The 27,915-nt window shown below is 31.5% G+C and overlaps 3 protein-coding genes across 5 annotated transcripts; 2 read left to right on the top strand and 1 right to left on the bottom strand.

Annotated features, from left to right (window-relative positions):
• The first annotated feature begins 58 nt into the window (after positions 1-58).
• Positions 59-24,911, top strand: LOC134706626 (uncharacterized). 2 transcript variants are annotated; one of them, XM_063565730.1, is made up of 3 exons: positions 59-333; positions 23,222-23,670; positions 24,753-24,911. In XM_063565730.1, the coding sequence occupies exons 2-3, from the start codon at positions 23,222-23,224 to the stop codon at positions 24,889-24,891; spliced, it is 588 nt and encodes a 195-aa protein (XP_063421800.1). In that variant the 5' UTR covers positions 59-333; the 3' UTR covers positions 24,892-24,911. The 2 variants fall into 2 exon arrangements, with proteins under 2 accessions (XP_063421800.1, XP_063421801.1); XM_063565731.1 differs by lacking the exon at positions 59-333 and adding an exon at positions 21,890-21,976.
• LOC134706628 (uncharacterized) lies at positions 1,452-5,189 on the top strand. 2 transcript variants are annotated; one of them, XM_063565732.1, is made up of 4 exons: positions 1,558-1,721; positions 1,774-1,906; positions 3,060-3,287; positions 3,647-5,189. In XM_063565732.1, the coding sequence occupies exons 2-4, from the start codon at positions 1,902-1,904 to the stop codon at positions 3,741-3,743; spliced, it is 330 nt and encodes a 109-aa protein (XP_063421802.1). In that variant the 5' UTR covers positions 1,558-1,721; positions 1,774-1,901; the 3' UTR covers positions 3,744-5,189. The 2 variants fall into 2 exon arrangements, with proteins under 2 accessions (XP_063421803.1, XP_063421802.1); XM_063565733.1 differs by lacking the exon at positions 1,774-1,906 and having other exon boundaries at positions 1,452-1,669.
• Positions 5,914-19,725, bottom strand: LOC134706629 (cysteine-rich and transmembrane domain-containing protein 1-like). The gene is made up of 3 exons (XM_063565734.1): positions 19,576-19,725; positions 10,141-10,314; positions 5,914-6,355 (listed from the first exon to the last, which is right to left on the bottom strand). The coding sequence occupies exons 2-3, from the start codon at positions 10,308-10,310 to the stop codon at positions 6,250-6,252; spliced, it is 276 nt and encodes a 91-aa protein (XP_063421804.1). The 5' UTR covers positions 10,311-10,314; positions 19,576-19,725; the 3' UTR covers positions 5,914-6,249.
• Positions 24,912-27,915: the final 3,004 nt, after the last annotated feature.

The following is a 27,915-nucleotide window of genomic DNA, read 5'->3' as shown; positions in this document are numbered from 1 at the left end:
AACAAAATAATCGAGTGATAATGGTTTACATAATGTCAACGAAAAACACAGGCTAACTTTTAATCCGTCCAATTCAAAAGAAACCGCCAAATAAAGTTGTCGACACGGTTGTTAAAGCCGAAACAGGAACTAACGCATGACCCCATGTTTATGACACATAAGATTTAATACACGTATTTATTATGAAATATAGAACCTAAATACACAAATAAGACAGTGGTCATTCTTTATCTCAATTTTTGGTAACAAGAAAGGCGGAATTGATACAGATTATCACACTTACGTGAATAGAAACAAGGATTTATCAACAATTTGTTATTTATCTTGAACTTGGTAAGTATAACATACATGTATATGTTTATTCAAACACACATAGAAAATATACGCAATAGATTAAAGCGAAAGTGAAAAGGGAAATACAATTTCGAATGTTAGTTGTCCCCATGATCTTTATGAGTGCTAGAAATGTAAATGTGTATGAAAAAGGTCTTCATTTAATTCTTGAAAATTTGGTAAATTAATAATGTAGAATCTGTTTTTCATACGGCAGTTTTTCAGGATGGAAGTATTTTAAGACTTGAAGTCTTTTTTTACGTTATTTGGATTATTATTAAGCGTTGACTGAAGCAAATATGAATTGAAGAACTATATAGAATAATAAAAAGATGTATTCGATTCTGATAAGTTCATTTTTATGCTACAACTATATTAATTTACGATTGATATCAATGTTTATGTTTGTTTTCCTGTGCATTGCTTGTAACGTTGTCCTGGGAAGCACAAACAATTATGACTGTTTCGTTTTATGGGGACAATGAAATATAAATTTGGAATGTAACAGCCTCCCAATGAAACATACATGTAATGTAAAAAAACTTACGGATCTTAACAACGTGTGTAAATTTATCAGTCTAATCAATGTGTACGTAGGGTCTCCTGTGTGATTGAAAAGATGAATCCGCCGGCTACATGTTTATATATCTACTCTTTTTTTAGAATTTTGGCGATTTAGAACTTAACATATTATTTGGAAAATTTGAATAAATACGAAGATCTCCAGATTCTTATGATCCATTTTTGGTGCATTGCAACAGTAATGACGCATAGCAACATCTCTTTTTTATAAGTTATTCTTAAAAACGTTCAAGTATCCATATTTGAATGAGATTTGACCCTCTATTAATATAATTAAATGAGAAGGAATATTTGTAAAATAATTAAAAAGGCAGTAGATATGTGTGACCCATCTAGTAACGCTCAGGACTCGTGTCGCAGTGAAAAAATGGACACAATTTATTTTTGAGACTTCTTGGATATTTTCATTAATAATTTTGTGTAAAATCTTTACATTTTGTTTTGTATTTGCATTGTTTCACTTCATATTTCGTAACTTGTTTTTATTGTGAAAGATTAAAGACAAGACAAGTCTTGACTTGTTTCTAACTAATAAGATAACTACTTCAAGCTGTTCTAATTGTTAATTGTATTTGTCACTCATTTAGAGAAATGTGTGTCAAGTCTATTCAAGTACTTTATAGTTTTTGTTTTGATATAGCAGTTGGGATTTAGTATTACAAAAAACAGTACCAACTATCTAAATTGCATTACTCTGAAGTTATTGAATTATATATCGAAGAGACCAGAGTTGTCATTTGTTGCAAGAGTTGGTGTAAGACTTAAAATATTGTTAACTGTTACTGCGTGTATGTGTTTGGTTGCAGGTCAACAAACAAACTATAGTAACGAGTACTGCGTGTATGTGTTTGGTTGCAGGTCAACAAACAAACTATAGTAACGGGAGATTAAATTTTTAGCAGTGATATTCAAATTGTTTTATGTTTAATTTAGATATTCGTTACTAAAAGGATAATTATAGTCTCATCTTTTCTTTTTATACGCAAATGAGGTAAGAATTGTTTTCAATTTCCTAAAATATCTATCTCAGTAACAGGTGTGAAAATAAGATATCTTTATGACATGCTCAAGTTAAATCCAACTATTTTGATATGACCTTGAGGGGCCTTTGCAGTTTTGTTTTGGGATAGTTTGAATTTAGTACACTAGGCAGTAATGTCATTAAAAGATCTAAATATTAAAAAAAAAAGATGTGGTATGATTGCCAATGAGACAACTCTCCACAAGAGACCAAAATGACACAGAAATGAACAACTATAGGTAAAATAACTAAAGATTATTTCATATAAACAAAAACTGTCGAAAACCACAGAGAATGAGCGTTACATATTTAATTCAACCATTCATTTTTTAATAGATATAGGAAGATGTGGTGTGAGTGCCAATGAGCATGAATTGACGGTGAAAAAAAATAAACAATTTTTTAGACAACTTAAAATTGCTACATCAAACACGTACGTCTAGTTAAATTTTCTAGTTTTGTCGTACCCTGAACGTTTATTTTAAGGTACACACTGTTTCGAAGTGATGTACGTTGAAGTTTCATGCTTGTATCAGCGAATTCTGGGTATTATATAAATATAGCTATAAACGTATATATTTTTAATAAATGTACGCTACATAAGCAACAGTTTCTGTATTTAAGTTCTTTATTAACATTTTGTGTTTAAATTGAACATGCTATAGAACAAAATGAAGAGTATTTGAAAATGAATATTTGATAAGAAATTGTATATCAAAGATCTAAAAGGACGAGTAAAACTTTCACGTCATTGAAAAGAAACTATAACATTCTCTCAAAGTATCTCGTCAAACCAAATACTTTTAACAGTATGCTTTCATACAATAAACAATAGCTAAAGCTTGTAACATTTTTCAAGTTTTTGTTGTTCCAGTAACGAACACACCTCATTGCATGGTTCAACATTATCCAGGTTCAAACTAAAGTCAACGAAATTGGCATTTGTTGTTTCTCCGCTATAAATGTACAGCATTTTGAAAATGAGAGCAATGAATGGCTTCTTAAAATACTTATGTATATTAATTTAACTTTTCTGTGGGGTAAACTCAGCATCGGAGTGTTTGTCAACCAAAACTATAAATGCCAATCAATACAATTATCACTTTTTTTAAATATTTTACAGTAATATGTCTTACCCATCAGCACCACCTCCTTATTCCCCAACAACACAACAACCTGGATATCCACAATATCCACCAAATCAACAAGCTTATCCACAACAGTATCCACAACCGCAACCACAGCAGTATCCACAACAACCACAACAGTTTCCGTATGGACAGGGAGGAGGAGGATATCCTCAACAACAATATGGACAACAAAATACAACAGTTGTATATAACCAACAACCGTAAGTATATTAAATACTTCCAACCAAATAGTATCTAGTATTCACTAGGCTTATTTTCACACAGTCACAACTTTTACATATCCGGTCTCGCTTGTTTCAGAGATAAAACATTGGTAGACTAATAGTTCCTAAAACAGACACACAACCAATTCGAGAAAAGAGATAAATCAGTTAGTTTTAAGTTTTTAGTAGAAGTTGTAAGAAGTTTATATAGTCCTGTATCAGTCAGAAAAATTGTGAATGTGTTTAAAGGTTTAATCTACATTATGTTATGAATTGGGATAACAAATCTATTATTAATTAATCAAGCTTCATTCCTACTTCTGTTTGACATGTTTTCTGTTTTGACATTGTTGTAGGGTTGTGGTACACGAAAGAAGAGACAAGAGTGACGATACATGTCTATATGTGTTACTAGCTGCGTTGTGTTGTTGCTGTCTGTGTTCGGATTTCTGAGCCGGATAATTTCACTAACTACGTCCATCAATCATCACATATTGTTATAATTATAAATGACAACAAGATCTGTTTGTGTTTATGAAAGAAGAATTGTATTATATATATGTCGTTATAATACATATCGAATGATCTGATGAAAGTTTCTTATACAGTTTTTGCTCAAGCTTGTACAAGATTTCTGTTGTTGTTAAAGTGAAAATGAGAGACAAAAATAATATGTATATATGTATTAAATCTAAATAATTTGTTACTAGTATACAATAGAGCTTTACAGAGGTTGTTTTGACAGAACAACTTTGTATGGAGATGTTCTGTTTCTTGTGAAAATGATCATCAAATTGTATGTTTTCAATTGTGTTAGATTCAACATTATATGTTTATTTAGAAATATTAAAATGCAAATAGATACTTTGTATGAATATACATTACTATTATTCTATACGTAGTATTTTCTCTCAGATAGTTGCACTTTAATAACTTTTTATGACAATCTAATACCAGCGTAGTAAAAAAAGAAACTATGAAAACTGCTCTATATTTATACGAAATCCATTAGTTGCATTTCATCAAAACATGCTAGTTTTTACTTTAAAAGTTCTTTTTTGATCATATCACTTTTTGAAGGAATATTTTTTTTTTATACTAGACGTAGGTGTGGAAAATTTAGAAATACTGTAAATGATAACAAATTAAAAATAATGCATATGTTATGCGGCCAAATTGAACCTAAATATTCATTATTTTATTTTGCTCTAGACATTCTATTCTTGATGTAATGTTTTATTTTCAATGTTATTTGGATCATATGTGTAAAATGGTTACTGGGAAACTAGATCTAATTTAGCTTATTTTTCATTAAAATATTTCATGAATAGCTCGAATTTTCATAGATGATTTCTCATTCTATTCTATAACTTAAGTTATGTAATATTTTATCTTAATATCTGAAAGAATTTCCTTTCAACTAAAACAATACAATTTTTGACATATAGTGATCAAAAGTCTGACAAACAGACAAAAAATGCAGCTATTGTTTTCCCCCTAAATAAATGATATTTTTATTCAGTATATCCAAATACATATCTTGATAATTTCATGGATGAATGTATAGAAACAAAACCTTTTAATAAATACTATGACAAGATCTCAAAATGAGACATATTTTGGGCCTTTTTATCAACAGTAAGAAAGATGTTTTCGATAGATTGATAATGATTTATTTTCTAGATTTTAAGGAATAAAAAAGTATCTTCTTCATATCTTTTTTATTCCAATTTAAAATTTTAGCAGATCAAAATAAAGTAACTTTTCCCAATTTTACCATTTATTTATAGTCATTGTTTATGTCGAAGATCTGTTGATATTTTTTAAGTTTTACACTTTGTTTATATTGATTAATTCATTTTGTTGGAGATCGTGAAATAAAATTCCATCTTATTTTTATTTTTCTGTTGGCCTTTGTGTATGTCTATGCTTATTTCGCCAGCAGAAGGGTGTTCGAAAAGGAAGTCTGGCTTTCGTGAATACAAATGTCGAACAAAGGGTGTAGAAGTGGATCAGCTTTGTGTCATCAGGTCGGCACCCTGTGATTTAATAAATGAACAAATGCAATTGCAAGTATACCAAGAAGTAAATCAAATGCTTACGATTATGTTAGCATGCACTAGATGTGCATAAGTCGAGACTTATTTTAACCACTGCGGAAAAATAGACATTTAGATAACGATGGGAAGTATGATCCAGAAGTTTTATACAGCAATGTTTCTTGTTGATGTTAATTTTGACCTTTTGACCAAACAACCCTGAAGGTTCTTTTACTACACATGGAACTTAATCTTATTCTTAACAATTGAATGTTAAATTAAGTAAATTTTGAAGGCAATTCAAAATAGCATGTTCTATGTAAGAATCAGAAGAATTTTCTTGATAATTATTTAAATTATCATAGTCAACTTAATGTAACTGCTGAAAACAGGAGAGTCGATATGGTTACCAAACAATATCCGGTTATTTTCGTTGATGTTTGTTGAAAGAGGACTGTTTTGTGACACCATGCAAGTGGAGATCATATTTATGTTCGAGACAGTACCAATAACCAAAGTTGGATTCCGCTCTATGATTTTCATCGGAATTAATAAATCATATCATACTTTTGAAAACAAATCAATACAATACAATACAGCTTTATTCATAATGAAACAAATATCCATCATACCAAAATAACAGTAAGCAGACATAGTGTTGTCATTTATCTGCTTTGTGTGGTACACAAAGAAGGGATCTATTTCGAAGATATTATAAATTCTTAATCTAAAATAAATTCATATCAATACAACTACTGATATATTATATGTCTTTTATATTTCATGCTTATAAACATATTCAATTAAGAAAGACTCATCCTTAGTCAAATACTCGAATACAAAAAGTTCAAGTGTTATCCGTGTAAAATTATAACAATGTTCTTAAATAAATAATAGTATCTGATTAAAATATTTCAACATCAGTCTAACATATCACAGACACAACAACAACAAAGAACGGCCAGTAAAGCATACAGACATGATTGGCAGCCATCTTTCTTCTTATCCCTGTCATGCACCACTACTCTGTAAAAAAAAAAGAGTTTACATAATTAAAATCATGTCCAGTATGCTTCACATAAACGATATGCAGATATTGTCATTTTAATACCAACTCAAATTTATAGAAAAGTACTTGGTTCTCTTTTTAATGAATTTCCCTGTAAAGAGAGACAGGCATAGACATTAGACATTAGACATTAGACATTATTTTATTTTTCCAATCATGGGCCCTTGTCAGGCAAGATCCAAAAACATCATAATACAATGATTATATAAACATTAGTGAAATACACAATAAGTAATACACAAATAATAAATTGATAATATGAGCAATGTAGCATATAATTATAGTAAGAGACATTGAGTGCAATGAGGCCGATTTAATATTAAAAGGATATGATATTAAGTTTATTTTAAAATACGGAAACTAAAAAATAGCAAAAATAGAACCGGGAATATAGTATCTCAATCTGCAGTAGTTCTCCTCATGACCAGTGCACAGTAGTGAGGGACTTCATCACAACAATGCAAAGGTCATCAAGGGGGATCCTTCAGAACTAGCTACAGATACATGAGATTACTCCAATAGTGATTCTCCTCATGACTAATGCACAATAGCAAGGGTTAACATTGCTACTGGACAATATTCATCAAGGGACGGTGCTCTAGAACTCACTATGGAGAAAATATAAAGTTCAAATTACAAGTAGTAGAGGGAAATAAATCCCATTAAAACTTTTCATATTTCTTAATGAACATGCATAATTCTGATAATAAATTATCATCTTCATTATTCATTAACCATATCAGTTTTTGTTTAAAGTCAAGATATTGAAAATTCTTGCAGCAATTATTTATCATTGTTATCATGTCTTTCCTTTGATCTGATAAACTATCACAGTTAAAAAGAAAATGTGTTTCATCTTCGACCTCATTACTACAACATCTCTTACATATTCTATTGTGTCGGGGAGTATTACTATATCTACCTCTCTCTATAAGTAAATGGTGAGCAGATATGCGAAATCTTGTTAGACTCCGTCTATCTTCAAATTTTTTAACAATATCAAGATATTTTTCACAACCAAAATTTGCTTTAAACGTAACATATGTGCAAAGTTTTCCTTCTGAGTGAGTTTTGAGATTCTTTTCCCAATCTTTTAACATGGCAATTCTTAGTTTTCTGTTGTCAATTGGTTTAGCCATGTCTGAGGATATTTGATAATTATTAATCAGTGAAAGAAGTTTTTCAGATGACATATACCATGATGGTTTCTTTGACTCATACAATTTCTTTGATTCTATAAATGCATTATATAACAATGGAAAGTTAGTGTCTGACTTTTCTAATCTGTAATAGTGTTTAGTCATTGCTTTAATCATGTTAAAATATATTGGTAGTCTTCCCAACTCAGTTAATACTGCAAAGTTGGTGCTTTTTTTTGGAGCTCCAAGAATAAATTTACAGAATTTAGTATGAAGTTTTTCAGCAGGTAATTTAGAATAAATATGGTCAAATGAAAAAAATCCATTTCTATATTTAGACGACATAGGATTAAAGGCACCCCATATCTCACAGCTGTATAGTAAGATGGGTTTGATGGTATGATCAAAAACATGCATGCTTGTTTTGACTGAAGGATGCAAGGATAAAAAATCTTTAGATAACTTAAAATAGGCTTTTAGTGCCTTTTTATACAATTCATCCTGGGCTACTGTAAAGGAGCCAGATGCACAAAAATGTATACCCAAATATTTATATGTTTTAACACACTCTAGTTTTACACCATTTAGCATAAAATCATATTTATTAATCAATCTACCTGCCTTGTTGAATATAAGAACCTTTGTTTTGGCATAGATAGTGATACGTAATAGCTGAGTACATACAGAATGTTTCTGCTGCCCGAACACTGTGTTGTGAATTTTTCTATGTGAGATGTGTTTGGGAGTTCAAATCGTTCTTTATTGGTTCAGGGACATATGATACAGCAATGCGTGTATAATCAACCAAACTGAAGAACACGTGTACTGATTGCAGAGAATGAAAGCGATTTGCAATTACTCTTAGATGTTTTAAATATATGGTGTAAAAATAAGTTATTAAATGTTAATCACGAGAAAACTAAAATTGTACACTTTAGAAATCCTTCTGTACAGCAGACAACAACAGTGTTTTTATTTAATGATAATCAGATATGTTTTGTACAAAGCTATCAATATCTGGGTTTACTATTAACTGAATTTTTAAATTATGATGTAATGGCTAATGCTGTAGCCAAATCAGCGAACAGGGCATTAAGTTTGATTATTGTAAAGAGTAAGGCCCATGGAGGTTTCCAGTACAGTACATTTACTAAATTATTTGATAGCCTGGTCTGGCCAGTAATAAGTTATGGTGCAGCCATTTGGGGCACCAGAGATTTTTCATGTATAAATGCTGTCCAGAACAGAGCTATCAGGTCTTTTATGGGTGTGGGTAAATATACCCCAAACGATGCAATTCAAGGGGATATGGGCTGGAGACCTCCAAGTGTTAAGCAGTGGACTTGTGTTTTTCGACAATGGGCTAGATGTAAAATTATGTGCACAGATAGATTAAATTATAGAATTTTTAAATGGTGTTATAGAAATGCTCTTAATAAGAGAAGAAATTGGTGTTTTAGGATTATGTCTAAGTTTAAAGAATGTAATTTAGATTTGTATACTGATTTAAATAATGTACTGTGTAAACAAAATATTATGCAGATAGAAGAATTTTTACTTGATAAGTATATAGAAAATTGGCAAAATAGAATATTAACACAAGATGCTGGTAAAAAATTGCGGACTTATAAATTGTTTAAAGACAGTTATGGAAGTGAATTATATTTATCTAAAAAATTATCTTATAGATATAGAAGTGCTTTTGCTTAATTTAGATGCGGAGTAGCTCCGTTGAGAATTGAAACAGGGCGGTATGAAAACAAAAATGTAGACGAAAGAGTGTGTTTTATGTGTAATGATAACATAGAAGACGAAAAACATGTAATACTATCATGTCCTTTATATGCAGATTTGCGCTTTTGTTTATATAGCGAAGCTATGAAATATAATGTAGATTTTAATGATTTGTCTGATGATGATAAATTTGTTTATTTATTTAAAAACATTAATTGTTATGATATGGTTGCCAAAACCTGCTTTGATATTTTAAGTAGAAGAAATACCTTTTTATATTCTTAAAATGAAATGATTTTAATAATTGTATGTATTTTAACTAGTTTTATATAGAAATGGTTTTATAGTCTCTCATAATTCTTAATAGAATGGTACTTGTAATTTATATTTGTGTATTGTCTGTTTTATATTGTGTATATACTCTGTATGTACTGTATATTTATGTATTGCAAGTAGTGAGACTTTAATAAAATATTGAATCTGAATCTGAAAATCTGTAAACTAACAAGAGACAGACAATAGGCAATATTTATTAGCACAAACACATTTATGGTATACAGTATTAAGACAATAAACTTACGATAGTTAAATTGACTGTAATTATATTAGAGTAATGTCAACGTGGAGAAAGCAGTAACAGCATACGTTCACAGTATAACTAAGTTCCGTGTCTCTCCATAATATATAAAAAAGAAGATGTGGTATGATTGCCAATGAGACAACTATCCACAAAAGACCAAAATGACACAGACATTAACAACTATAGGTCACCGTACGGCCTTCAACATAGACTGCGATAGAAAATCATTTTTGCATGAGTAAGGTGGAATTCTCAAACAAAGATTATATGTGCTAATAACGTAACTTACGTTTGTGGTTGTTGAGCATAATATGGCTGAGGATAGGGTTGCTGTGGATATCCACCGCCGTATCCGCCTTGTCCACCTTGTCCGCCTTGTCCATACGGATAGGATGGCTGTGGAGGACCATATCCGGGACAGCCGTAGTTTGGATTATAAGGAGGTTGACCGTATGACATTATTCTATAAGTATTCAATTCATATGTCATAGATTTATTACTAGTATGTTTTTGGACGTAATTTCTTAATATTGAGTTTTCCAGAGATGCGGTAACATTTCTGTAAAATGAGTATTTGCATTAATATGAGGAATGAATAATATACTTATTTAATTCGGATTAAAGCTACCTAATGTATTCAAGTTTACTATATGCATAAAACTAGACTATTAAAGATCATCCACCCAGCTTTCTGTCCGTTACATTTTCTGTACCTCCGCTCATAAGTTCTTCAATTCATGCAATGGATATATCTATTTTATCGAACTTATGTGACTGTTTCAAGTCCGGAGCCTGTAATTCAGTTGTTGTCGTTAGTCATCATATTTTTTTCATATTATTTTTTTGTTTAAAATTTTATAATTCAGGTCGTGTTTTTTTTGTTTTTTTTTTTTTATCTCCGGTCGGATATTTAATAGGCCGCAGATAAAAATGTTTAACCAGTTCCAGGGAGACAAACAAACCGATAGCCAAAGGATTGAAAAGAGCATATCGGTGAACCTATGATAACATAAGTGTCAAAACATCCCTCCTACGTGCAAGAGTGGACTGGACGGAGAACCCCCCTCTGTTTACGGTGTGAGAGCCAACGAGACAAATCTCCATCCAAATAACAATTTATAAAAGTAAACAATTATAGGTTAATGTACGGCCTTCAACACGGAGCCTTAGTTCAAGCCGAACAACAAGCTATAAAGGGCCCCATAATTACTAGTGAAAAACCATTTAAACGGGAAAACCAATGGTATAATTAATATAAAAACGAGAAACGAGAAACACGTATAAATTACATAAACAAACGACAACTACTGTACATCAGATTCCTGACTTACAGGAAAGTTTTATTAAATTATATATTGATATAGTAATGCCAGTGACCCCCCTTATATTATTAAACACTGTGCTTGTTGTATTCTTGTACTTGTCTTATCAAATATTTTTTTTTATTACATTGTGTCTTAATCATATTGAATCACTTGTTATCATTTGTATGTAATTAATGTTGATTGTTCTGCTCCTTGTGGGCGCTTTGATTAGCAATAAAATATATTTGAATTTGAATTGAATTTGACTTAGGACAGGTGCAAACATTTGCAGCGGCATTAAATGTTTTAATGATACCAAACCTTCTCCCTTTTTCTGAAACAATAGCATAACATCACAACATAGAAAAAAAACACGATAAAATATCAAGGCTTAACTCAATCAAAAATAGTAAATTAACTTACTATGAACGAATAAATTTGATCTGCGATATCTGAATGCAAATGCACAGTTAATTAGGGACAAACATTCAAGGCCAAAAAGCAAACAAACAAGTCCTTTAATAATTATATTGTAGGGACTGAGCACAAATACAAAAGGATTAGAAACATACAGATCTATACACATCAAGTTAAAGAAAACTTGAAGTTACCAAAAGTTAACATATCAACCACTAGTCCGAGATTACCCAGCTTGTCTGGCAAAACAGCCGTCGGACGTCAGAGTAATCTCGGACTAATCAACCACGTAGTCAAAGTTTACGTGCATTTTTAACTTGATTCAAAACGAGAAAACATAGGTAGTGAAAGGGGCATTAGCTGTCAAATTAATATTCACCGATTAAACTAAAATTCTAATATTTTATTTATAACATACTAAAACGTATATCCAAATTAATTATAACCAGATGCTCCACAGGGCGTAGCTTTATACGACCGCAGAGGTTGAACCCTGAACGGTTGGGGCAAGTATGGACACAACATTCAAGCTGGATTCAGCTCTAAATTTGGATTGTGATTAAATAGTTGACACAGCATAGGTTTCTGACACAGAATGAATGTGTTCTAATGAACTTAAAATTTTTGTTTTCTCTTAGAGCAATTCACTATGCTGTTGAATATTAATCCTCTCAAAAAAATGTTTGAAGAAGTTTTCTTTTTATTTATGAAATTTCAAATGAGAAAATTGAACCCATTTTTTTTAATCACATCCCCCTTTCCCTTATTCCAAAACTAATCTCAATTAAAATTTCTAATGGAGTTTGCAACAATAACTACTCATTTAAATACATCATAAAATATTAAGATGTAAAAAAACTGCTTGTTATCACTGAATGGTAAAGATTATTTTAACTTATCAGTTGGTAGTAAAAGGTGAATATACATTGTATATTGTATATATAACAAAGATTTAAGTTGATTCTGGACAAAGAAAGATAACTCCAAATAAAAAAAATTCTTACAATAAGATATTTCTTGATTACTATTCTGGACAAAGAAAGATAACTCTAATTAAAAACAAAATTGCTATTTCACAATATTTTGCAATAAGATATTTCTTGCCATTGCGCAATACTGTGCAATTGAAACGACTTGCTATTGCACAAAACTTAATATAATAATTTTAGATCCTGATTTGGACCAACTTGAAAACTGGGCCCATAATCAAAAATCTAAGTACATGTTTGGATTCAGCATATCAAAGAACCCCAAGATTTCAATTTTTGTTAAAATCAAACTAAGTTTAATTTTGGACCCTTTGGACTTTAATGTAGACCAATTTGAAAACAAGACCAAAAATGAGGAATCTACATACACAGTTAGATTTGGCATATCAAAGAACCCCATTTATTCAATTTTTGATGAAATCAAACAAAGTTTAATTTTGGACCCCGATTTGGACCAACTTGAAAACTGGGCCGATAATCAAGAATCTAAGTACATTTTAAGATTCAGCATATCAAAGAACCCAACCGAATAATTTTTTGTCAAAATCAAACGAAGTTTAATTTTGGACCCTTTGGACCTTAATGTAGACCAATTTGAAAAAGGGACAAAAGTTAAAAATCTACATACACAGTTAGATTCGGCATATCAAAGAACCCCAATTATTCAATTTTGATGAAATCAAACAAAGTTTAATTTTGGACCCTTTGGTCCCCTTATTCCTAAACTGTTGGGACCAAAACTCCCAAAATCATTACCAACCTTCCTTTTATTGTCATAAACCTTGTGTTTAAATTTCATAGATTTCTATTTACTTATACTAAAGTTATGGTGCGAAAACCAAGAAAAATGCTTATTTAGTTCCTTTTTGGCCCCTAATTCCTAAACTGTTGTGACCTAAACTCCCAAAATCAATACCAACCTTCCTTTTGTGGTCATTAACATTGTGTTTAAATTTCATTATTTTCTATTTACTTCAACTAAAGTGATTGTGCGAAAACCAAGAATAATGCTTATTTGGGCCCTTTGTGGCCCCTAATTCCTACACTAAAGAAACCAAAACTCCCAAAATCAATCCCAACCTTTCTTTTGTGGTCATAAACCTTGTGTCAAAATTTCATAGATTTCTATTAACTTAAACTAAAGTTATAGTGCGAAAACCAAGAAAATGCCTATTTGGGCCCTTTTTGGCCCCTAATTCCAAAAATGTTGGGACCAAAACTCCCAAAATCAATACCAACCTTCCTTTTGTGGTCATAAAGCTTGTGATAAAATTTTATAGATTTATATTCACTTTTACTAAAGTTAGAGTGCGAAAACTAAAAGTATTCGGACGACGACGACGACGCCGACGACGACGACGACGACGACGACGACGACGACGCAGACGACGACGACGACGCAGACGACGACGCCAACGTGATAGCAATATACGACGAATTTTTTTTCAAAATTTGCGGTCGTATAAAAAGTATAACATAAACAATTTACAATACATGGGTTCGATAATATGAATCAACATTTTGTGTGTATTTAAGTCATCGAGGTGACCTCCGAAGACTGCCGACGCCGGGTCATATTACCCGATATAAACATAACTATAGACATAAATAGATAGCGTACTCGTGCAATTTGATTTTTTTAAGTCTGTTTGATTACATATTATTACGGAAGCCGATAAGGGCCATTCAAAAAAAAAAATTTATGTCGTTATTACGACATCGCTATGTCGTAATTTCGACATAACATGTCGTTATAACGACATCACTATGTCGTAATTTCGACATATCATGTCGTTATAACGACATAGCTATGTCGTAATAACGACATCGCTATATTGAAAAGAATATGTATTATGATAGGCAAAAGACTAAATGACAAAGAAATTAACAATTATACGTCATCATAATGTCCCCGATAATTAGAAAAGCCCCCGCATGGTCAGCTATAAAAGAGGGAAGAAAGCTTCCAGAGGGAGAGTCTCCGAAATGCTGTGTGGCAGACAGTGTTATTATTCAATTATTAGCTCCCTTGGTAAAACTCAAAATTTCATATTTAATGTATTCTATTGTTAAATGATTTACATGAAGCTTAATAAGTATATATTTGTTAATTGCATAGCTTTTGCTATTTGAATTCATTGGTTAAAGATATTTAGTTATATTGTAAAGTTTAATATTTGCATCGTCGCAAAATCTTTGGATACCTTCTTAGGATACCTTCAGTGAGAAATTTATATATGTTATAGATAACGATTTACATAGTCATGGCCCATAGTGCTAGGCTGTACAGTCACACAACGTCGTTAAGATTAACAAGATACCGGTCGTAGAATAGCTATGCAGTCACACATGTTGGAAGAATGAAATGTGGAATTATTAGAGGACTGAAATTGTTCAACCAAGTCAAGCCAAGCTTTCCATCTCCCTTTAAATGAGCGCAAACTACATGGCTTCTTGGTATAAGGGTGAATTGAAGTATTGATAGCTCTATTTCTACTTTCAAACGTTGGGCACGCGCGATGTTCCTACAACCCCTAGGATTTTAAACAGAATCTCGAAATTTCATCCGCAAAATAAAATAAAAATGTTAGAAAACACGAACCAATATTAAAACAAATACAATATATGTTTTGAATTATGTTTTTACAGCTCTTGATCATCTCCTAAGTAATATCTAGTATATTTGAGGATTAAAAAAAGAAAGCTATGTGAAAAAAAACGGATGTCCCCATCCAACGTTACATTTATGAAAAACTGTTTTAACTCTTATGTATAGTGATCCTATTCTCTGATCTTCTTGATTCGTGACAGGAACAACGACATGTGTCGGTTCTTTGTAGCGTTAAAGCCGTTATTTTACCAAATTTCATTTGACTCGACTGCATATTATAGTAGAAAATGAATAAAAATAGTAAGACAATAATAAAATCTAACAAAAGTACAAATATTTGCCTCATGTGAGTTCAAATATTGCTGATTCAATAAAATCTTCTCTACACAGTTGTTTTTCAAACGGTAGCCATTTTGTCCAAGTTGATATTTCGTTTTTCAAAGCAGTTAAAAGGCGTATTTTTTTATAATTGGTCAAAACAAAAGTTAGATATACGAAGAGTAAAAAATGCCAAGATTCTTTCCTTATTAACTACATATTTGGGTCTTAAAGGAATGAAATGCTTCCATACATTACAAAACGGTAGCCAATTTTTTAAATGTGCTAAAGTTTCAATTAAATGTTTATGATAATTAAAACAAATCGTGTTATGAAATTTGGAGAAAGATGTTATTGATTGCTGCCGAATTTTTTTTTAGTGCATGTTGCTAAGGACTCCGCCCGGGGAAATAGGTTCGACACAGGTTAAATTTTGCAATTTTTATTAATTGTATAGCTTTTAACGATTTATTTAAAAGAATTTGGAAATGGGGGAAAATCCCATTTTATAAAATAAATTGAAATTTATGTTACGGAAGTACTCCGAAATAGATCATTTAAAGTCGTCACTTCAGTTAGGTGCAATCACCAATATCAAAACACTTAATACCAGTTCACGGAACATTTTACTTCGCGATTTGTCCTGCTATTTCGTGATGAAAGTAATTCCTGTACTAGCGAAGCCGGAACTTTTCGTAAATATAAACTTGTGCATGAAATGGAGGTAATTGAAGGACGAATCCCAAACAGCAACGAAAACCGTTTCATCGAATTAAAAAAAAACGGGATTATATTTGTATTTGCCGTTTTCGCGGACGACCCAGGAGTAGATTACTATATTTTAAAATGTATATATCTGAAGATGACTTGGGAAATTATTCTCAAGCCAAGGTTCAAGTAATTGAAGGGGTGTATTTCGACAACTTATGTGTCAGGGAAAATACAATTCTATTCAAATTTAACCAAAGGTAAAAATGTTCGATTTACTTGCAGAGATATATTTGTATTGGGGATGAATTAAGATATAGAAATTTTACAATGACAGATGATATGCAACTTGAAAGTTAAACATCCTATGATAAAAAAAATATGAAAACCGTTTATACATGTACTTCCGTCTCATCTTTCCTTCCTACATTACTTGCGACAGTACTGCATTTTAAGTTGAAATAACTTAAAGGGTAAACATTATTATATCGATTTCCACAACTCGAGGTAATTTATTGATAAAATGACATCACAAAACGAACAGAACCAGAATCAACCAACAATATAAAAAACTGAATAAAACTTGCAAACTCTTCGACGTCGCATTTTGTTGTAGGAACATCGTGCCCAACGTTTGAAAGTAGCATTAGAGTAATTGATACTTTAATTCCCCCGTATTGCAAGAAGCCATGTAGTATGCGTTTAATATGGGAGATGGGATGCTTAGCTAGATAGGCTCACATATTCACATAGTATTATCTTCCTAAACTGTCTGTACAGCAAATTGTCAAACGTTAATTTATTATCCTCAATCGTGTTTTATAAAATATATAAGTTCCTCACTGAAGGTATTCAAAGAAGGTATCCAAAGATTTTGCGACGATGCAAATATTAAACTTTACAATATAAATAAATATCTTTAACCAATGAATTCAAATAGCAAAAGCTATGCAATCAACACATATATGCTAATTAAGCTTCATGTAAATTATTTAACAATAAAATGCATTAATTATGAAATTTGCAGTTTTACCAAGGGAGCTAATAATTGAATAATAACACTGTCTGCAACACAGCATTTCGGGGACTCTCCCTCTGGTATCTTTCCTCCCTCTTTTATAGCTGACAATGCGGGGGGTTTCTAATTATTGCGGGCATTATGATGACGTATAGTTGTTAATATCTGTGTCATTTAGTCTTTTGGCAATCATAATACATATTCTTTTATAAATAGCGATGTCGTTATTACGACATGATATGTCGAAATTACGACATAGCGATGTCGTTATAACGACATGTTATGTCGAAATTACGACATAGCGATGTCGTAATAACGACATGTTATGTCGAAATTACGACAAGCTGTGTCGTAATTACGACATAATTTTTTTTTTTGAATGGCCCTTATCGGCTTCCGTATATTATATGTAATCATCGTTTTTACCTGTATAAGAATGAGGGTTTTTTTGCGTTGATCGAATCAGCCAATCAAATGGTTTACCCTGGTTTCACTTTCTTTCTTTTCTTTTTAATAACTGAATTCATGCGTAATCTGTCTCTAGATAAGAGGTTAGATTGAAGTCACATGAATATGGATTCATTGGCGACGTTTCTTTGCGTGTTTTAACAAAATTAAACCAAGCTGGCTTCTAGAAATTTTATTTCATTATTTTATTTTTATTTTTAATTGAACAAATAAAAATATCTCGTATAGCTAATTCCTTTTAAAACAAAGTATGAGAAACTTCCTGTTGAAAAAAAGTACAAAACACTTGTTCCAATTGAGCGCCTTTTGTTCAATGTTCATTTCAAAACTAAAAGTTACTGAAGCAAATAATGTGAAACACTTGTTAAAAATGTTTATTAGTATTATAGAAACAAGCACAACACAGGAAGCTGTCTCTATTCTAACCTGTTTTGTTTTTAATGAAAGCATTTCCATGTTATCACAATTATAAAGACGTATGTACACATGAATTGCTCTTCTTGATACCAAAAATATAAATTTAAATCGGATACTTATTGCATTAGTGAGAGTTCTTTGTACCACAGACAACAGAGAAATTTATATATGATTAGCTACGATTACTCATAACTTGGTTATTAAAACTGTTTTTAGAAAATATAAAAGGCTTTCGATTAGTATTTGTTGCATCCTGTTGAATATGAATGCATGTTTCATTTCTACTAATATATGATTCACAAGTTAAAAAAAATTAGTGCTGACATCTTTCAAAATGTTTGACCTTTCATCTTTAATCTTTGAACCACACGTTAGTAACATAAGAGAGAGACGGAATTATATGAGAACTTCTTTTTTCCGAATGATCTCTATATTTCTATTGTATAATTGTAAGTTGTGCACTTTTTAGAAGAAAAAAAGTATTTAAACTAACACGATTTTAAAACTAATAGTATAAATAGAAAGTACTGTAAGTGATTGGTGTTGGATGATTCAAATCTAAATAATACGACCAATGACACTCCACACCTGTATCAAATTGACAATGAATCTTCAGCTTCATATACCTGTACCGATTATTCTTGTATAGTAGTTTATATAAGTGGGCGTTTATTTTGTGATAGGTATTAATGTTCATGCCACGGGTTATTTATCATGAAAATAAATATTGTCCCCTAAAGAAAAGTTCACTGGTTTGTTATTAAAAGGTTTAAACATAATTCTGCATAGCAATGTTGTTACGTACCGAATTATAACGTTTGTTTATATTCTATCAACAATCAACAATCAATCTATATAAACATATGCCTACATATCAACCATCCCTCAGACATTTTTGGCGAAAAAACTTGAATGTTAAGACACATAACAAATCAGAGTAGTTCTATTTTAAAGAAAATACTTAAGTCGATACCCAATGCTCTACAAAAGAAGTAGACATAATACTATTTTCTTTCATTTCGACAATATACAACAACAAAAACTAAGGACGTATTTCCCCTTTTCTGTTTTTACCACAGAAAAAAATATATAAATACTTTTAATAGCCAGCTTTACTGTGCATTTATCTGCAAGTATTTACTATACATTTAATTTATTTAAAATTGCTTGTGTCCATGATTTTAGATGTCAGAATCAGAATTCATATAGAAATATAAACATAATGTGAAGATTTTACACACCTTATTACCGGCTTTTTGTTAGGCAGATTAAATTGTATATGCGTTCTCAAAATGCTATCATGAATATAACCGTAACGATAGTAAGTAATAGGGTGTGGATTGGTACTTTTTCGCACATAATTTTTATAATATTAAACTTGTAACAAATAGTAAATACTGTACAAAAAAATAATAAGAGAGTTGATTAAAAGTCAATTAAATACAGAAAATAATAGCGAATTATGTCTACTTACCTGTTTATTTATCTACGTATATAAGAAATGATTCAGCTATTAATGATGTTGTCAGTAAACATCATGTGCAACATAAAACGTAGGTATGTAATTGCTTTAAGGCCGAGGATGGCGAGGGGAACTTATTATTGACTTAAGACTTGTCAATAGAAAATATTATTTTTGACATTTCCTTATCTTGTGTACGAACTATCTGTGTATGTTGAATAAAAAACGGTGATTGTATCAATTAGATAAGTGATAACCAGTGACATATTTCGATGCTTACATCTTCAATGGATTTCAGATCAAATAAATCGCTAAGTGTCCTTCGCGCGACGCATTGAGATTAACATATAAATACCAGGCGTCCGTCCGTCCGTCTGTCTGATTGATCCTGTAAGTCTCAAGTGTACAATTCGTGCCAGATTTGTATGTTTACACCATAGGTATATCAACAATGACTCGGACAATTTCGAAAACTATCGCCAAGCCAACCAACTTTTATAAATGAGTTATGTCCCTCTGAAATTTAAATTCTTTAGAATATTGCATTTTCAGTGCTCTCATGTGTACAATTCTTACTAAATATGTATGAAGTTTATATCAAAGATTTATATCTTCAATGTCTCGAACAACTAAGAAAACCAGTTATTTTACTACACACGCTCAGGTCTATGATCGTTCTTTTAGGATTGTTTCAAACTTTTGCTTCATTATTACCGGAAGTTTATAAATCAGCAACGTCTGTAACGAAAATCAGCGCTTATTTTTCGAAGCCATCCTGTAAAAAAGAATATGTGGTATGATTTCCAACGAGACAACTCCCCATAAGAGACCAAAATGACACAGAAATAAACAACTATAGGTCACCGTACAGCCTTCAACAATGAGCAAAGCCCATACCACATAGTCAGCTATAAAAGGCCCCGAAATGACAATATATAACAATTCAAACGAGAAAACTATAAACGGCCTAATTTATGTACAAAAAATAAACGAAAAACAAATATGTAACACATAAACAACGACAACCACTGAATGTGGTGGGGTTTAACATGTTAGACCATTGCTGATTTTCACCTTCGATATTTTCTATAAAAACTCTATGTATTGTTTCGTAGCATTTTACTTATTAAAGACCCAAACATGCAGTTAATAAAAAAAAAATCTAGACTTTATGTTCTTTTCGTGTATCTAACTTTTGTTTTGGTAAATTATAAATTAATTATTGAAATACAAATGTATCTGGTAAAAAAACGCATTAATTGCTTGGACAAATGAAATATCAACTTGGACAAAATGACTGTGTAGAGATGGTTTTATAGAATCTACAAATTTTGAACTCACGAACAATGAGGCAAATGTTTGTTCTTTCGGTAGATGTTATAATTATCTCACATCTTTTATGCATTTTAGCTATATGTCTACTTATAAAACTACCTTTCAGCCGTTAAGTCAAAGAAACACGTCATTGGACATTTTTCTGATTTCAGCTTAATATGCAGCCACCGAATCAAACGAAATTCGATAAAATAACGGCTTTAATTTAACCGAGAACTGACACACTTCGTTGCTTCTGCCAAGTTTCGGGAAGATCAGAGAATTGGAAATAGGATCACTATACATAAGAGATAAAACAGTTGTTTAAAAATGTAACGTTGGACATCCGTTTTTTTCACAAAGCTTTGTTGTATTAATCCTCAAATATACTACATATTACTAAGCATATGACCAAGAGCTATAAGAACATAAAGGAAAACATATAATGAATTAGTTTTTATAGTGGTTAGTGTTTGTTAACATTTTATTTTATTTTGGGGAGGAAATTTCGAAGATTCTGTTTTTAAACATAGGGGTTGTAAGAACAGCGTGCATGACGTTAAATGGGCTTTGTTCATTGTTGAAGACCGTACGGTGACCTATAGTTGTGTATTTCTTTGTCATTTGGTCTCTTGTAGAGTTTTCGCATTGACAATCATACCACATCTTCTTTTTTATATCATGGCCACATCATTGTCAATGATGTAGTGCACAACTAACAGAATATTTGAAACGAACCGCGTCACCTTTCAACATCGCATCACTGTTAATACTGGCTGCTACGACTTAAGTTGACAACGAATCTTGAAATTTTGTACACGTTAAATATACTATATGTGCATGCTGACCAGACACGTTTAATGACCTCAGGTCACAATAACATTGTTCATTACATTGTGATAAAAACCATAATGCATTGTTTTATCTGATTTTAATCATAGGAATTACATAAACTTATTTAAAATTACATGTAATCGATTACTTTTGTGTCATCATATGCAACAATAATATTCATGTGATTGATTCACGAACACAATAACAAGACAGTCTGCGTATTATTTTTCAAATTATATTTTCTTGTACAGTCTAGAAGACGGGGGTAAGATTTGTTTTAAATTACATTCGGAATAATTCATACAGTCAGAGGTCAAAAGTGATTTACCACACTGTATTCTCCTCATATATTCATACAAAACATTTTTTTTTAAAAATATTCCCAAGACATATTTTTGGTGCGATTTTGTTGAGTTTTTTTACTTATAAACTCATAATTGTGTACAGTATCTTACGATTAGTTGAAATATTATATGGCAAGTTTTTACAGAATAATCATGTTATACTGGTATTGGATTATTATTTTTTTATCTATGTGTTATGTTTCAACTTTGTCTTTAAAAATCATTTCCCTCAAAGTAACAATCGTACATAAAAATATTTTATAAGTATTCTAAGATACTACAGATATTTAATAAGTATTCTAAGATACTACAGATATTTAAAAAGTATTCTAAGATACTACAGATATTTAATAAGAATTCTAAGGTACTACAAATATTTTAAAATCATTAAAAAAAATCAGACATAAAATAACTCACTATGATATTTTTTTTTATATTAAAAGTGTGTTTGAATATGAAATGCATTGTACATATGGAAATTGTCAAATGATGAAATCTGAATACATTCTGTGTGTTGAATCCTACAGATTTTAACAGCAAACATTTGTTAATACTACAAAATCAGAGTAAAAATCTTTAAACAGTGACAGGATTTGTTCTACAGGAAAACGGTCGCCTATGCTAATCGCTCGTTTGTTCGTTTAATATTAAGACTAAAAATAAAATCACAATTTAGTTGTAAGAGTAAAGTATAATCAACTGGGAGTTAGAATAATATTTTCGAATGTGGTGGCAACTCTTTCTGTCATTGATCTTTAATGAAATGGCAGTTTTAAATCCGACTCAGCATGTCGGTCTCAAGTCCTATAATATAAAACTCTAAAGGTTCATATCATTAACATTCAACGTTTTTTATCGGATAATTTTTTTTTTACTATCAATGTTGAATCAATGTTGAATTTAAGGTTCAACATTGATAGTAAAATAAAATATCCGATAAAAAAAACGTTGAATGTAAATGATATGAACCTTTAGAGTCTTATGTTATAGGACTAGTCGGTCTCTGGTAAAAACAACAACCAGGTTATTAATATCACATTAACATGTTCATAAAATGTATGTTATATTCATCGCTCGACGTATAACAACAACCCATCACCGTCATCATCTACAATTAAGATAATTCGTATATACTACTTTATCTGTTAAAAGCATATTTTTTTCAGATGCGGGCCAGTTTAATCGAAAAAGGTATAGCTCAACCAGTGCTACCAGTTGCTCATTTTGACCAATCGGAAAGAACGATTCCTCCGCCACCACCTCTTCCAATTCCATTACCGCCACCTCTACCCCCACCAAGAAAGAGTGCAGTTAGTGAAAATGTGTATCATAACGAAATTACAGATTATCCACTTATAAGAGACGTTGATTGTCAAACAACACAGAGTCTTCAAAGACCAGCTAAACCACAATCACAGCTTGTTGAACACGAAATAAGACAACAATCACAGCTTGTTGAACACGAAATAAGACAACAAGAAATAACTGTTTATTACGACCATGCACCATTTTTCGAACGTTTTTGTATGTACCGAGGATATAATCCAAAAGATGTGAAACCATGTCCAGTAACATTTGAGCCCTCAGTAATGTGTATCCATGACAATGATTCTAAGTGAGTATAAGTGACAATACAGTTTACATAATAAACCATTTTTCTCTTTTGTGTACCGTTTCTAGTTTAATACCTACCTTTTCATAATGAACTTGGGATTACGGTACTGACATTATAATTAATGATGTAAAAAGTAAAATAAGAAAAATATTAAAAAGAGACTCCAAGAAATTGCTTTTTAATTTCCATTTTGTTAATGTAATGCTTAATCTCCCATATGAAATAGACCTGATAGGGAATGTGCTGTTAAATTGTATGTGCTCTCTGTGAGTCCTTATTGTTTTATATGTTTAAGCTTTCTAAAGTTTCAGTATGGAACACTTTGATAATTCCAGAAACACGCGCTTTGCTCCCGGAAATCAAAGACTTTAACATAATACTGCTATCTAAAACAAAAGGATTAAATATACGAATACCATAAAAATTATCGCAGGGGAAAAAAATTGTATACTACAGATGTCATAACAGAAATACATTCTTAAGACGTTTTTTTGGGGGGCTGCTGATGCCCTATTTTTGGAGGAAACGTATGATAGAAATGACATTGACCATGTCACCAAGTGGTTATAAAGTCTTTAAAGATACCGGTAAAATGAACCAGAGGCTCTGCAGAGCCTGTGTCGCTCACCTTATTCTATGTGTATATCAAAGTACAATCTCCAACATTGTAGGCGAGAATAGAATTCATGACAAAAATGTTTTGTTGGTTTTGTATATACTGATCTTCTAGTCTGTTTAATTTCTCTCTATCTTCTTTGTATTTTGCTCAAAACATATTAGAGGGTTAAACGAATCTTCATTCAAGGGTATTCACTCATATGAAAAGTGACAGTGTACTCTTCGATAACGACAGTGAATCAAACATGTTGAGAAAAGAATCGTTTTTTCCTATTTTTTGTCTTATCATTATTCTTTGGATAAGTTTATAAAAACGAACCATTCTCTCTAAAGAGAACAGTTCACCAACTAAATTTTAACACGATTTAATTAATCAGAAAGATGTGTACATCTTGAGGGAAAACTTGGACATACTGCATAAACGCCTGATAATTATTTTAGCTACCGATTACTTTGTTTTGTAGAACGTACGAATCTATCCAACCGAGTACCGATTCGTCCTCCAGCACAGAAGAGTTGATGTCAATGGATGATGTGACGTGTGATGAAATTAAGAAATATTGCTGTTATTATATATTTTGTTGTGGTATCTGTTGTGATTAAAGAGTATGAAAACCCGTAAAGAGTTCATTTTAAACAGGACGTCATCAAACTAAATAGATACAAAAATGAGATGTGTGATGATTGCCGCAATAAGACAACGTTGTACCAGAGACCAAATGACTGAAGTAAATTACTATCACTGGCCTTTAGTATGAGTGGCCGTTCATGTCATTTGCGTGATTATATACGCGTATATGATTTTATACGTGTATATATACGCGTATATTGTGGTTTTCAACGCGTATATTGTGGTTTTCAACGCGTATATTGTGATTTTATACGCGTATATTGTTAAAATAAACACGTTTATACTTAAATCCAATTTTTGTATCATGTACGCGTTAATATACGCGTTAATTGCATAAATATACGCGTTAATATACGCGTATGCAATTATTATATACGCGTTAATATACGCGTTAATATTTGTCATTTGTCTTTTTGGTTTAACCAATGAAAACTGCGTTCTTAAACTAGTTTGTATATAACAACTGATCAGAATTGTAATGAAATGCGGTTCCTACAACTTCTTTTTAATATACGTAACAAGTGTGGACACAGATGAGTGTGAATAGTAATAGTGTCTTATGACAAAGGGAGTTCTATGTTTTCCTATATATGGTGTTACAATGTATTAACTGTGTTGCACGATGACAACCGATCTGAGCATTAGGAGTGTTATTTATTTTAAATATTTCTTATGAAATGTTCAAGACAGGCATGGGGAAACAGTAATTACATTAGTTACCAAATGATTTTGATAGAACATGTTCTAAATCTTAGATTTTGAAAACATTTTGTAGCTTGGAGAGCAACACATAATAGGTTCATTTTTTCACGTGTTTTTTTTTCTAAATGGGAGATGATATCTAGATTTGAGAACATGATATAAGGGGCTGTAATTAAGTGGTTGCTGTTCATTTATGTGTTACATATTAGTTTTTTGTTTATTTTTTTTAACATAAATAAGGTCATTCTTTTTCTCGTTTGAATTGTTTTATATCAAATTGTCATTTTGGGGCCTTTTAAAGCTGATTATGCGGCATTGGCGTTTCTCATTGTTTATGGCCGTACAGTGAAATGTAGTTGTTAATGTCTGTGTCGATTTGGTCTCTTGTGGAGAATTGTCTCATTGGCAATCATACCACATTTTTTTTTATATGTATTTGCTTACTATTGGTATGGTTCTATTTATATTACTTTGTGGTGGATCGTCAGTATCATTAGTAAAATTTTTATATACGTAATTAATCTCAAGACTTTACACCTGTTTTTTGTAACATTTCATTTATATGAAAGTTTGTTGCCTATATTTAAAATAATAACTAACAGTGTTTCGGGATTTTTTGCTTATACTATTATAAAGCACGGGTCCTTTTTCAAAAGTCTCCCAACTATTTCCTTGACTACAACAACCAACAGTCAGAATATTTTCCCTGTCTAACTGGTGTAAGACTAGGGGGAATCTATCTCCCTTTCTCTTTTCTATTTTTTGAATGACATAGAAAAATCTTTATTGATTTGGTGGCTGTCCCCTTGAGAAAATGTCAAAATGAGTTAAATTCAATTATGAAACTGTTTGCCATACTGTACGCTGATGATACTGTCATTCTGGCGGATTCAGCAGAAAGTATGCAAAATGCACTAAATATTTTTCAGATATACTGTGAATTATGGAAACTTGAAGTTAATGTTACAAAAACAAAAAGTATGGTATTTAGTAAAGGCAAAGTGCAAAGGAAATTTGAATTTAAATTACAAGGCAAAAATTCCCCAGCTAGGTCTCAATGTACTACTCTCTTCTGTGCCATCGTATAATGTGCACATATCTCAAATACCTTACGCTGTTGCTTTTTGAGTCAATACAGTTTTCTTGGATAGGGCTGAACCCCTGACTAATTAAAACAGGCCGCAGAATTTTATAGGATATTCAAACATATTAGTCGACGATAATATTAAAACGCAAAGTGTATATTCTTTAAAAAAGAATAAGGTTATTTTTTTAAAATATTCTTCTTAAGGGGTACAATGTAGACAATTGGAACTATTGTGAGGTACAGTCAGCAAGAAATTAAAGTTTCAAGTCCAACCTGACAACCATCTACAATCACTAGTATCATGCACGGACAGATGTAAAACAATATGTTCCGGTTCCGCGAAAAACCTCCCAGTTATGATGGCAAGGTCTCCTACAAACTTGAAAAATCTTCAACACCAATAACTTACGCACTACATGTCAGAGATTCATTCTGCATATCTATGATTGAGTTTATAAAGCTGCAGCCCAAAACAGAAGCGGAAGATCATGCGAACATTTAATTTTGATTCTGTGTTTCCATGCAAACCAATCTACACTCAAGACACCAGCACTTCTAAAATAATCTAAATATCAATATCAGGTCATAAATATCTGTCAACTAATCCTTGAAAGACATTGGTGCTGGTAGTTGTGATAAACAGAAAAACAGAAAAACAGAAATATCACAAAAATAAGAAGCCCTTGTTTGCAGATTGTCAATGTGTCTTAGCCTTCAACATGGTTTCAATTATGTGAAATGAAATCGGTTCACGTAAGAATTACTTTAACACTCCATAACACCATCCTCGACAAACTTGGTTAGGACGAATAAAATGTAAAGAGTTGACAGATAGACGGGCGGATCAACGGAAGAAAAGTGAGACAAGACAGATCACATCAGCTCACATGTCCAATACTAGATACTAGAATTAGATTTTTGCAAACGACACCTTCCTTTGAACATGTTGAAGTATATAATATTTATAGAACTTGAATAAATCGTAGGTCAGTTAATTAGTAATCACGTTGATTCTGTTACTAAGTTACTTTATATTACAGAAAGTTCCTGATTAAACTGACTGTTTATACTTTGAATGTTAAGAAGGAATGGTCTCTTCTGATACTGAAACCAGTTGAAGACAACCCATACTTTGCAAATTTAAGGGGGGTGCACGCCCGCCACGCCCCGCTTAATCCGCCCCTGAAAGTAGAAGAACGACGTAAAT

The sequence above is a fragment of the Mytilus trossulus genome, chromosome 2, assembly GCF_036588685.1.
Source record: "Mytilus trossulus isolate FHL-02 chromosome 2, PNRI_Mtr1.1.1.hap1, whole genome shotgun sequence".
NCBI classification, from domain to species: domain Eukaryota; kingdom Metazoa; phylum Mollusca; class Bivalvia; order Mytilida; family Mytilidae; genus Mytilus; species Mytilus trossulus.
Note: the sequence above shows the minus strand (reverse complement) of the source record. Positions and strands in the feature narration are given on the sequence as shown.

Excerpts from the sequence above, each read along its gene's own strand:
- LOC134706626 (XM_063565730.1), top strand. The coding sequence starts at position 23,222 with ATGCGGGCCAGTTTAATCGAAAAAGGTATAGCTCAACCAGTGCTACCA. Across the intron at positions 23,671-24,752 it reads ATCCATGACAATGATTCTAA|AACGTACGAATCTATCCAAC; the intron begins GTGAGTATAAGT and ends TTTGTTTTGTAG.
- LOC134706628 (XM_063565732.1), top strand. Across the intron at positions 3,288-3,646 it reads GTTGTATATAACCAACAACC|GGTTGTGGTACACGAAAGAA; the intron begins GTAAGTATATTA and ends ACATTGTTGTAG.
- LOC134706629 (XM_063565734.1), bottom strand. The coding sequence starts at position 10,310 with ATGTCATACGGTCAACCTCCTTATAATCCAAACTACGGCTGTCCCGGA. Across the intron at positions 6,356-10,140 it reads TATGCTCAACAACCACAAAC|AGTAGTGGTGCATGACAGGG; the intron begins GTAAGTTACGTT and ends TTTTTTTTACAG.